This window comes from Myodes glareolus, chromosome 18 (genome assembly GCF_982192425.1).
Source record: "Myodes glareolus chromosome 18, mMyoGla1.1, whole genome shotgun sequence".
NCBI classification, from domain to species: Eukaryota; Metazoa; Chordata; class Mammalia; order Rodentia; family Cricetidae; genus Myodes; species Myodes glareolus.
Genome location: NC_142043.1, coordinates 55,297,519 through 55,310,492, shown reverse-complemented (window position 1 = coordinate 55,310,492; position 12,974 = coordinate 55,297,519). Strand labels below are relative to the sequence as shown.

Sequence of the window (12,974 nt, the reverse complement as noted above, 5' to 3'; positions counted from 1 at the left end):
TGAAACCAGTTACAGATAGTTGTTGACTGCCATGTGGGTGCTGGGAAGTGAGCTCAGGGCCTCTTGCAAGAGAACAAAGTAACCCTGACTGCTAAGTCATGTCTAGCTCTACTTCCCCATATTCTTGTGGAAGACAAAATATCCGTCATGTGAACCTGTGCTTAGACTCCCAGGCCTGCGCGCACGTGTGCTCACACACACGCGCATACACACACACACACACACGCACACGCGTGCACACACACAAACACACACACATTGATACATATAGTAAGGAGGACGCTGCACACTTTATAGCAGCATGGCCATTTAGTCCAGACTCCCTATTGTTTTCTAATTAGTCTCTCAATTTTGCCAGTAACCAAGCCAAGATCCTTTCTAGAAGACCATCCTGTCTCTGGGAACAAATCTGGTAAAAATGGATGTTAGTATTCCATGATCCCTTAGCATGTACTAAGTATATATATACTTTAGCAACTCAGTCACGTAAAGTCAAACATCATTATTGTAGGATGTGTATAAAGTTCTGGAAATGGGGCAAAGAGGAAGGACATGCATCGAGGTTAGTGCAGCTGTGGCACTAATTGGCATCCTATGACGCTCTGTCTACCGGAATTTAGGAACTGAACTTCCAGGAGTAAAATCTGTAGTGGCTGTATGCATTCTTTTCATTGAAAGAGAACTGTGTCCCGTTGAAAACTACATTTTCCAGCATCTCTTGCACTTAAAAGTGCCCACTGAGGTGTCAAGAGTAGAGGTTGTGGCGCGTCTCGGGTGAGTTCTGCAGTCTGTGACCTTGCTACTTTAAAGAGGCACAACCAAGCTCTGTGTTTGCTGCCTGGGGGGTTGGAGAAAGAAGCCCAGCTCTTTAAACCATTGTAGGGAGGATTGTTACCCTAGCCGATAAAGCCAGTCTGTAACGAAGATAACTGATCTGCTTAGGATCAAAGCGTACAAAGTCCCTGTCTTGGCCCTGAAGATGGTATTATGGGGATGTCAAGACACAGCACAGGCCTAGACAATGTGCCATGATACGGAGGAACAACATCCCATTAGAAAAGTTGGTGCTTAATTGACCTTGGCTTCAGGCTAATGGGACATAACAGAGTTATTACATGCAGGGCCTGCTCTTTAACTTCTGCCCAACGATACTTTGTAAACTTGGAAACACTCATCCTAAATTTTGTTTGATAGATGCAAGGCTGGATGCTGCCTGCCTGTTGGTTTGTTTGTTGAAATAGGATCTCAGGTATTCCAGGCTTACCTTCTACTCCACTGTGTACCTAAGAGAGGGAAGCCTTGAACTCATCCTCCCGCCTCCATCTCCAGAGTGATGGGATTGCAGATGTACACCACTACATTTGGTTTATGTGGCGCTTGACACTGAACCCAGGGCTGTGTGCATGCTAGGCAAGAACTCTACCACTCAGTCACACCCCAAGACTCTGACCTGTTTATTTATGAACATAAAAATGGACCAGACTCATTTTTTCCACATATATCATTCCATAACCACCGCTACTTCTAGCCTGATTGGCCCTTGTGTGCCAGAATTCTTGCCCCCATGTGGGAGCAGCTAGATTGCCAATTCACTGTGTATTCATTGGGGCTCCTTAGAAACACAGGCTTACAAGCACAAGAACAGTGTCTTCGTTACTTTCCGATTGCTGTGAAGAGACACCATGACCAAGGCAACTTATAAAAGAAAGCATTTAATTGGGGCCTTGCTTACAGTTTCAGAGGGTTAAAGACCATGGTAATCACGGGTGGGGGGATGGCATCGGCAGACAGGCGGTCTTGGCACTGGAGCGGTAGCTAAGAGCTTCCATCTCTTAGCAGCAAGTTGAAGGCAGAGAGAGAGAAGAAAGAGACTGGTCCTACATGGGATTTTGAAACCTCTAAGCCCTACCTCCAGTGACACAGCTCCTCCAACAAGGCCACACCTCCTAATTCTTCCCAAACAGTTCCACTAGTCAGGAACCAAGCATGCAAATATATGAGCTCATGAAGCCATTCTTGTTCATGCTACTGCAGATATTAACATACAACACAATGAAAATGGATGAACATTAAATTCCACTACCTCTTTGGTGCTTTGAAAGAAAATGGCTCCAAAAGGGAGTGCCTATTAGGAGGTGTGGCCTTGTTGGAGTAGGCGTGATCTTGATGAGGGAAGTGTGTCTGTGGGGGTGGGCTTTGAGGTTTCTTATGTTCAAGTTATACCCAGTGATAGAGTTCTGTTGCCCACGGATCAAGACGTAGAACTCTCAGCTCCCTCTCCAGCACCATGTCTGCCTGCACGCTACCATGCTTTTCACCATGACGATAATGGACTCAACCTTGGAAATGGTAAGCCACTCAAATGAAATGTTTTCCTTTATAAAAGTTGCTGTGGTCATGGTTTCTCTTCATGGCAATAGACACTAAGACAAACATTTAGTACAAATATACACAATAAACTTTTCCACTTACAGTGTGTTTAAGGGGTGGTGGTCAGCAGCATGGTGTGAGTCACACACTACCCAGCTGTCACCATCTCTGCAAACTCCTCATCTCCCTTAGTTGGACTCTGTGCCCTTTAACCCAGCTCTGCACTCCTCTCCACCGCTAACCACTTTCCTACCCACCGCTGGAGGTGATAATGTGGTTCTGAGTGGGGAGCGCATGCTCACTTGTGATTGGCTGATCACAGTCAGCAGACAGCCTTAAGCGGCTTCCATGTAGGTGTGCACCAGGTCTCTATTCTTACAGTGCAATGGGATGGACTCAGGCATCACTCTTTCTCTCTCACACACTCAATCTACCAGGGGATAAGATGGGAAGAGGAAAGTGATCAATACAAAGGGGACAGAGGACAGAACAGAGTCATGGGCCAGTGACTATGGCCGAAGTTCTCACATACACACAGCCTGCGTTTGCTTTAATCATGCCTACACTGATGAAGACTAGATGGCTTTACTCTTTGGGTTGTCCTGACTAACGATTCTTTCTATTCCTTAAATTTTTTTCCTTCTAAAGTCTTTTCTTTTCTTCTCAAGGTTTTGTTTATTGTGTTTTTTGGTTTTTTGTTTTGTTTTGGTCAGAACACAGGTTCAAGAAAGGAGTCATGCAAGGGAAATTCTGAGTGCTTCTGAGAAAACGCCAAGAAAACAAGAGCCTTGTGGCCAGTTTCTCCAAAAACGCGCAATTGTTCTCGGAAAGTGCTTCCGTGCCTTTCCCAGGTGCAGCAAACAGAAGCGAGTTTGCTTTAGATTATCCTTACAGCTGGCTGCTGTTACTTCTTTATGTGCCTCCATGGAAAAAAATGTGGTTTCTGTGATATGAGGCTTGTCCACAACGTGAGGTTTTTCCTTGTGGCTGGATACTACTCATGTGACTCTCAACCCTCAAACTCTAACTTGTCTGACGCTCTGCACAGAGTTGGCTCTTGCATGCAAGGTTCGTCTGCCTCACTTTTAGGGGCAACTCTCCCAGGTTCACATGCAGACTAAAGTGGTAAACAGGATTGTCGTTGTTGTTGTTATTGTTTGTTTGTTTTTCAAAGGCATAGGTGGGAAAGCTTTCTTCAGAATGGGGCCAATGCTAAGGTTGACAGCCTGGGCTAAAGTACTCAGAATTTGACTTTTGAGCATATTTCACTGAGTAGAATGAATGACTGAAGAATACAGAAAGGAAATTGTGAGGACAAACCTGCACCCTGGCGTGAGGAGAGAGAATGTCAGGTAGAGGCAGTGGGGGCCAAACCTATATAACTCTGGAACCTTCATGGTAGGAAGAGAGAACCAACTCCTGTAAGTGTTCCTCTAACCCCCACATGTGTATGCATGCACGCACGCACACACTCATGCGCGCACACACACACACACACAAATCAACAATAATAACAAAAGCCCACTACAACAACAGCAACAACATCCTCTCTCATGGAGGAAGTGTCCAGAACATTTCTCAGGGTACTGCCACCTAGGACAGGCCAGGCTCATTGGTCTGTGACGTAGACCAACGTGACCTAACAGTGAAGGACTCTCAAGGCACGGCTCAAGAATATTACAGATGCCACAGGGTCCTTCGAACAATAAACACAATAAAAGAATAAAATAAAATTAAGAATCAGGTTTGTACCGGTTCAATATTGTGTCACAGCAACCCAGTTTGCAACCAAACACATGCTCAGCCTGCAGTGCGTCAGGTCAGAATACCAGGGCAACACAAGAGCTGGTACACTGCGCTTGGTGTTCCCTTCTCAGAAATCTAAGATGTCTACTGGCCCAAAATTCCCTAACCAGATGACTCGCGGCCCCCTCAGCAGTAACAATCCCCCTCTGCCCTCCACAGGGAACTCTAGGCTCTTCTGTGAAGCGCATGCAGGCAGTGTTTTTCTGGCCAAGAAAATGCAATGTGTGTTTTTATAAATTTTGATAAATCAGGACTTTTGTGTGCCTGTGTGTGTGAGTGTATGTGTGTGCATGCATGCGTACATGCGTGTGTGTGAGTATTTAGGCCAGAGACTGAAGTTGAATAACTTCAGTTGCTTTTCCACCTGATCCTTTTGAGACAGGGTCTCTCACTGACCCTGCAGCTTGGCCATTAGACTAGATATGTTGCCAGCAATCCCCACCGACCCTTCTGTCTGTCTCCATAGCTCTGGGACTGCAGGTGCGTGCCTCCACGCCTGGTTCTTTACATGGGTGCCGGGGATCTGCACTCAGGGACCTAAGCTCTTGTAGCAAGCACGTTACCAAGCTCAGACATCTCCTCGCTCTCACAAGTCAGAGTCTCCTATTTCCTTAAGCTTGCTTATGTTTTCAAACTGGCCGAGGAGGATTCCAGCTCCCTTCCCTCCTCATGGTCCAGGAATTGACTGACAAGCATGTATTTATTGAGCATCTACCACATGAGGTGACTACGTAGCACAAGGCATACATCTTCCTGGCAATTCTGTCTGCAGTTTTTCTGAGCTGGATCTGAACAATGAGGATATTACAGAATTAGCAAGAGGGGATGCTTGTAGAGGGACAGATAGACGATGCACACTCGGTTCTTAGGCTGTGAGTTACAAGTACCTTTGCGGCTGCGTGAGGTGAGGCTCCCTGGTCCAAAAGCAGAAGGGCCACTTTCTGGTTATCGTAATGCGCTGCTACGTGCAGTGGAGTTAGCCCGCTCTGAAAACACGTGCAGAGACAACAACCAGGGTCAAAGGTGTCTTAGCAGGAGACTGACAGAGTCATGAAATGGGGTTAGACCACATACAACAGACAACGGCATTCCCATTCAGGTTCCAGTGGATCTGGACCCAGCACTGTTCACGTGATCCCAAGTATTCTTCCACCTAGTGAGACTTCACTAGGCTTAGTTACCATCAAAGTGGCTGGGCGGTAGGTGGGGTTATGATATTAGCCAGTGCTGGTCTGTTATTGTGGAAGTGGCCTGCCACAGGGTGGCTGATGACGTCATACCTTCCCAGCAGCATCCGGAGAGGCACTCTTCTGCAGCAGGAGATTCGCTACTTCGAGCTTTCCATATTTCGCGGCCACGTGGAGAGGAGTGAATCCCTTCTGAGGAAGGAAGCGGGAGAGCATCACGAATGGAGGTGACACAGGGCGGGGCTTCTTGGGGCTGATGGCTTATTCTAGCGACGAAGATGGGTTACACAAATGTGTTAAGAGCCGGGTAGCAGGCAGCAATTGAAGACTCCTCAATTCACAGTGACAAGAAGACTATGCCTAACAGGTGTGTCTAACCTGCAGCCTGCGGGGCCAGAGGTGTCTCGAGATAGCTGGGATTGTGGCCTAACACAGTTGTAGACCACAGGGTTGTGTAACAGCATCAGAAGGTTGGACACCTCGGAAAACAAAGGAAATATTTTTCCCTCTGCTGGCTGAATCACACTGTTCACTTATTTAGGAATTAGTTAGGTGTATTTGATAAGCCAGATCTGGTAATTATTACAGGGCTATTTGGGGGTGTCATGCTGTGGGAAGAAAGGCCTGCACAGGCCCCACTTTAGGCCCATGTTGGTGTGCTTGGGTGTTGTGGAATAATCATTTTGTACACTGTGAAGATGTGTCTTTGTCAAGGTGCCTTCTGATTGGTTTAATAAAGAGCTGAATGGCCAATAGCTTGGCAGGAAGAGGTTAGGCGGGACTTCCAGGCAGAGCGAGGAAAGGAGATGAATCCAGGAGCGGGAGAGATGCCAGAGGACAGAGAGAGGAAGCAGGAGGTGCAGGATGGAAGAGAGGAAAAAAGCCCTGAGGCAAAACATAAATTAATATGTCACTTTAAGTTATAAGAGCCAGTGAGACAAACCTAAGCTATAGGCTGAGCTTTCATAATTAATAATAAGTCTCTATCATTTTTTTGTGAGCTGGCGGCCAAAAGAAAAATTTGCCTACACTTGGGAAACCCCATATTAACTCTGGATGCTCTGTGGGCTCGCATCAGTAGAGAGCATGTGCCTTCCCCTGCTCCCTGTTTCCCCACAAAAACACACAATTTCTTTGTGCACGCTCTCGATGCACACAATTTCATTGCATGTGTTCCTGCCTCCAGGAGCAGTCTGAAGTCCTTTAGTCTTTGCTCCCTGGGGTGAACTGAGCAATGACATCAACAAGAGTTGGATGCTTGCAGTCCCTGACTGTTCTCCCGGGAGTCCAGACCCTGCAAGAATCTAGACATCAACTAGTCAGTCAGCACCCAACATTAGAGAGGATTTCATCAGAGATCGGAACATGACCAACATACACTATCTCACAAAACTACTGCTAATTACATCCAGGGGGTAGCTGGGATGGAGGGTGGCTGGGTGCCCTGTGACCTCCAACACCCATTAATCTGTTTCGCCTTCCAAATGATATCCAGTATCTTGTGATGTGTGACTTGACTCTACTAAAAAGCCCAAGAAATCATGGGAGATGAAGTTTGGGACTGCCACTATTTATTCAGGTGATTTTCCTCTGTAAGTATTTATAATCGTTGCTGTATTAATTATACACTAGTCTTTCTTATCCACAGACAGCAAAGAGATTCCAGCATCTGTCACTCTTCTCAGGATACGTCTTAGGCCAGTTGTCTAGCTGTTACACTTTGCTATGCCCACGCAGTTCTCATAAAAATCAAATAAAGAAACAAGCAAAGCATTTTGCATTCTCTGTGCAACTCTAGCCACAGGAGAGTATTACTTGAAGACACCAGGATGTCAAACCATAAATCAAGCAGCTATAACAAAGAGAGAGGCAACAACAAACAACAAACAAAAACAAGGGAAATCTCTCCCTATTTGAAGGTTGTATAGAAGCCTGGCCATGGAGGCACATGCCTTTAATCCCAGCACTTGGGAGGCAGAGGCAGGCGGATCTCTGAGTTTAAAGCCAACTTGGTCTATAGAGCAAGTTCCAGGACAGCCAGGGCTACACAGAGAAATCCTGTCTCAAAAACAAAACAAAATGAAAGAAAAGGTAGCTGTATAAAAGCACCAATAGAATAAGTGTATAGTGTTTTTGATCTCAGCAAAGGAAATCAACAGATGTGTTTCTAAATGCTATTGAAACCTCTCAAGTAATTTGCAAAACAAAACAAAACAAAAAAATGCCCCCTCTGATTCTATACGTCATTAAGGTATCCTTAGAAGATAATATATTGAGAAACGTAAGAACAACAACAACAAAAAATTCCTCAAACCTGAAAAACTACTTCCTGCTGAGCAAGGTTCCTCTGGCCACATCCACGACTAGCCTAGGAGTCCCAGTGTAGACCCAGAACCACAGCTTCTTAACCCATCACGGGGCGGGAGACTCCAAGAAGGGTGTGCTTCGGGAGCCAAGCCTTCATACCTTTGTTGTGATGGATAAGGATGCTCCGTGGTCCAGGAGGAACGCAGCGACGTCTTCATGCCCCTCTCGGGCCGAAAGGTGAAGCGGGGTGTACCCAGAGGTGGTTGCAGCGTTGGGCGACGCTCCTTGCTGCAACAGTTGCTGCACTATATCCGCCTTCCCCAGCCGGGCCGAGATGTGGAGCGGGGTCTGGTCATCCTAAACGCCAGGCGGAAACGCAAGGTCAGTGAGCCCGCGAGGCAATGGCGCCATATGACAAATGCAGGGGACATTAGCTGCCCTGTGTCCAAGGGACACACAACTCTAATTCAGTGCTAAAGGGAACCTCGTTTCTCTTTTTCTATGAGGTTTGGAAATGTGAGGCCCTTGACCTTTGTGTATGAGAGCATGAAAGACAGTTCTACCTGTGTATTACCTCTTTACCCTGCCGTAGAGCATTGGTTTCAATGTACAAGGACTCTTTTTGGGTGGAGGAGCTAAGAGGGGATGAGAACAAATCTGAAAAAAACTCACACGCCTGTGAGTTATAGTTACTTGTGCAACCACATATTTTAGCGCTCTATTACCTTATTGGTGCCACCCTTTCCCCACGGTCCAGAGCTAAGAAAGGCAAAATTGGCATGCAGGGGTGCTACTTTGAGGCTTTGTAAAAATGGGCATTCTGGCAGCAAGGGCAGCATCTGCCTACAACAAACTTATTGTAGTTCATCCAAAGGCACAAAGTATGCATGGACTAAGTCCTGCACCCAAGGGACTTAAGACAAGTGGGAGAGCCACCTAGTCCTAACCTGTCCAGATAGGTACCCCCAAATGGCCCATGTCATTCCCCTGAGTGAAATGCCCACTGAAACGTTAGCGTTTCTTCAGACCCCTCCGGCAGGAGAGGCAGAGAGAAGGGTAGAACCAAATAGGGGTACTTCCTTGCATGAAGAGCAATGGCAGAGAGACTACACAGCCAGTAGGAAGCATAGGGGGATCGCTGTGGATTGGTCATGAAGTGTGCTCTACAGGATCATGGGTTTGAGCACTTGCTCCTTGGCTGGTACTGTCTGGGAGGCCTGTGGGACCTTCAGGAGTTAAAACCTCACTGGAGGGGGGGGGGGGTAGTGGGTCTCTGAGTTTGGGCCCTGAAGTTTGATAGCCCAGCCCCATCCCCTCTTCCTGGCTGCAGATGCTTGACCAGTTGGCCTCCAGCTGCGGCGTTGTGTCTTTCCCATCAATAAGAAACGACCCTCTTTGAACCGTAAGTCACAATAAACTACGGCTCCCTTCAAATGCTTCTTTTCAAATATTTAAATACAGCAATGAGGAAAGTAACTAACATAAACAATAAGAGGGGACACCAGGATGCCACAACAAGCAGGAGAAATCCTGAGGACAGAAAAACCAAAGGAAAAGTTCCCACCTCTCTGCCATGGCTATCTCAACCCCAGAACCTTGCTGTCATCCATTTCTCAGGCTCTGTTTGGAGCATCCCACCTGTATGATCTCAGACACCTTTACAGAAGTCGCTATCCTATGGTTTGTTTAGAACTCTTGACTGTGGGTCACATCCCCATATGGGGTTATTAACTCAACCAGGGGCCACGGACCCATGGTAACCAAAAATCAATTCAAGAACCACACACACATATGAAGGGTTTCTGTCAGAACTCGCCCAGGTCCCTTATAGAGCTTCATTGTTTTTTTGGTTCTAAAGATGAAACACAAGCCCTTTGCACTGTGCATGTGGCCCTGCCACGCAACACCAGCAAACCCTGCTTACGTATCCTGGTTCAGTTTCCACACTATTGCGCAATATGAACCGCAGTGTTTTAAACTGCACGTGCTCTAACAGAAATGACATAGTTCAATCACTGCACACAAAGACGTTTACCATTTTTCCCATTGACATTCCCAAGCATGTACGTATCATATAATGTCTACAGATTGGAATGGGACAGCATGCTGATTTTAAAATTACTGTTTCAGCAGCTGACTTGAGTTTCACAGACAATCGTTCAATGAATTTTTGGCTCAACTGGGACAAGATTTCTAACAATTTCTAAAATGACCCTCAGCATTTTATAGCATGTATTTATACAAGGCAGTGGTCTCAAGCATTGACAATTATGAATCAAAGCTTGAATGAACTCTGAGAAACATTGAAGATATTCTACATCCTGGAGTTCCAACGATACAGTCAAGATTTAATTCTTTATGAAAAAATAAACTAGCACATCCATTGTTAAGCATGCAGAATCTCTGTCAACTCTAATAAATGCTGATGGAGGAGGGTTAGCTGTCTATGTGTTACTTTCATTGGTTAATAAAGAAACTGCCTTGGCTTTTGATAGGACAGCAGCTTAGATAGGCGGAGTAGACAGAACAGAATGCTGGGAGGAAGAAGGCAATGAGGCAGTCGCCATGACTCTCCTCTCCGAGACAGCCGCAGGTTAGAATCCTCCCGGTAAACCACCACCTCGTGGTGCTACACAGATCATTAGAGATGGGTTAATCAAGATGTGAGAGTTAGCCAATAAGAGGCTAAAACTAATGGGCCAAGCAGTGTTTCCATGTAATTATTTCAGGGGTAAAGCTAGCTGGGAGGCGGGCGGCGGGAAGCGGCCCACCGCGCCTTCTACAAAATGCGGAGGCTCTGTGGGTGTCACAGAGTTGATATAAAGTACATTGATGATCTATCACTAATAAAGACTGGATTTGTGCTGTGTCCTGATTTATATACCATATATCTGGGATGACAAGACTCAACATTTTAAAAGTTCTATTATAGATAAGGAGATGACAGCACAGAGACATCAATTAACTCGCCCAGTGGAACTCAGCGGCTCAATGGTGGAACAAGATTCAACTTCAGGCAGTCAGCTGAGATCAGTCTTAGCCATCATAGCCCCTTGATAAAATTTAAAGTATAAATGTCGTCTGCAATAACAACTAGATGTGCTGTTTTTAACCAACATGCATGAAGACAAGGGCTCTTACTATCAGTGATAAGACACTGCCTCTCTGGTCATTTCATTTTACTAAGTTGGAAGCATCTTCTAGACCAGGGTCTGTAAGCTATATGTCAGGAAACCCCACACAGCTGCCACTGATGGAAAATCAAAAAGTTAAGAGATTATTCAGCCGAGTGTGGTAGTTCAGCCTCCCAAATGTTTGGATTTCTGGTGTGAGCCTGGCTTTCAGAGCCTTCATCTACATCTGGGGCATGATGCTCTTATATTTTATAGAAGGGAAAGAAAACCACATTCTTTTTCCTTTTGAGGCTGTGCCAGCCAACACAGAAGTCGACCTGAAAGGTGGGTTCACGTTTACAGACCGTGATTGTTCTAGAAACTTCCTCCCTGAGGTCATCTCAGCATGAAGAGCTCTGGACCTGCCTAGATCCGGTTCCTAACCTGTTAGGGGCTTGCAATGCACCCAGGGCAGTTCCTTATTTTACATAGCTGTTCTACATAGGTGACTGGCTATGCCGGTAGATTATTTTTATATGATTATTGGGTGGAGCCCTTTCTCACTGGAAGTTCGTATTATTAAGACCTGTTTCTGAGAGACAGTAAACATTCAGCTAAAAAGGTTTACTGAGCCCTAGGCTTCCGCCTCAGTTTCAGTTTTAAAGTCCCTCGTCTTGCCCTTACCTTAGCTTTTGCTTCTACCTGAGCTCCGTCTTGAACCAGATACCGCACCACTTCCGCTTGGCCTGACCGAGCCGCCATGTGCAACGCTGTTTCTCCTCTCTGGGGAACACAAGCCAAAGTCAATTAATGGCGACTCTCAAAATCAATGCTTTGTTGGCATGAAGGTATAGTGACTTTGTTTATTAAACAAAGAATTGCCCGGAGCACTTCCTTGCTGGAAATAGAGGGAAACACACACGTAAATACTTTCCCAGGAAGCTGTGCCAGGGTGTCAAGCATGTGGATGCAACCTCGAGGGGACCAGGTGCTGAAGCTCTCAGAAGCACAGCTCAGAGGTCTACAGCGAGGCATCCTCAGGGCTGACAAGGTACCAATGCTCCCAGGGTGGAGAGGAGGCCCGGATGATGAAGCAGGGCAGGTGAGCAAATTGAAGGGGAAAGATGCCTGCCTACCTAACCTGCCCTCACAGTCTAATTGTGCTGGACGCCAGTCTTACCATGACACACCTATTTTCGAAGAACTGACAGTCTGGATATCACTGTCAATGTATCAGTTCTTAAATACTGTCTATCAGGATTAAACATAAACACTACACAGGAGCACCCAAACCGCACTGAGGGTCAGATGTGGCCTGCCCCCAGTGACCTAAATACATAGAAATCACATTTGTCAGTACCATCACGAGGGGCATTGTTCCACCCCTATCCTACCCTCTTGTTCAATAATCTCTGATTTCGATTGAATAATTCATTCAACAAAAATGACAGCACGACAGAGAGCATACCCTGGCATAGAAATAATAATAAAAACCAACTACAGTAGCTTGTACGAGCAAAACCCACACTGAAGTGATTTGATAAAATAAGCTTTGCCCCAAAGGCTATCTACCGGAATGGACAGACAGGGGAGACAAGACTTGGGCTGAGGATGTCAATTGCTTTGTTACATGTTGTTCTTTACAGAGGACAATACCATCTGAATTTAACCCTATACAGGTGTGTGTGCAAAGCTTCGGGGCAGTCTTATGCTTGTGGTCCATTGTGCTAAGAGGATGATGGTAAATTTGAGAGTCTGTAAAACAACGTCGGATGATACAGCATGCTCAGGGTGAGCAGCTGCTGCCCAGGGAATTACTCTAAATCATCTCATGGGTTTAATGGTGATGGTTGGTGTGGGGAAACATTGCCTGGTACTCGGTTAAGGCAGACTTCCACGGGCTTGCGACGACATGGGAGAGCCCTCTTAAAGCAGATGACTCTGAAGTTGTGTGAAATGACTTCTTCACATGTATGGCGACACTGTGTGAGCACACACCCTCACCGTGCAATGCTTTGATGGATTCTCTCAGAGAATCCGACAGCACTGTTTCCACTCTAGGATCCAGCAGTAACGTCCTTGCAACGTTAATGAACACATTTCTTAAATCTTAACAGTTTTTAGCCAAATGGATACTGACAGGATTTTGCCTTCAAAGCAAAGATAACCAAAGGTGTTCTCAAACTCTGTA

At 46.0% G+C, this 12,974-nt stretch overlaps 1 protein-coding gene across 8 annotated transcripts in view; it reads right to left on the bottom strand.

Annotated features, from left to right (window-relative positions):
- The window catches only part of Ank3 (ankyrin 3), a 310,338-nt gene that overhangs the window by 129,082 nt on the left and 168,282 nt on the right, over nt 1-12,974 (bottom strand). For all 8 annotated transcript variants that reach the window (XM_087898212.1, XM_087898204.1, XM_087898210.1 and 5 more), the window contains 4 exons: nt 11,468-11,566; nt 7,830-8,027; nt 5,457-5,555; nt 5,064-5,162 (listed from right to left, as the gene is read on the bottom strand). In XM_087898212.1, coding sequence (XP_087754338.1) covers nt 5,064-5,162; nt 5,457-5,555; nt 7,830-8,027; nt 11,468-11,566 — 495 coding nt within the window. The remainder of the gene's footprint in view (nt 1-5,063; nt 5,163-5,456; nt 5,556-7,829; nt 8,028-11,467; nt 11,567-12,974) is intronic.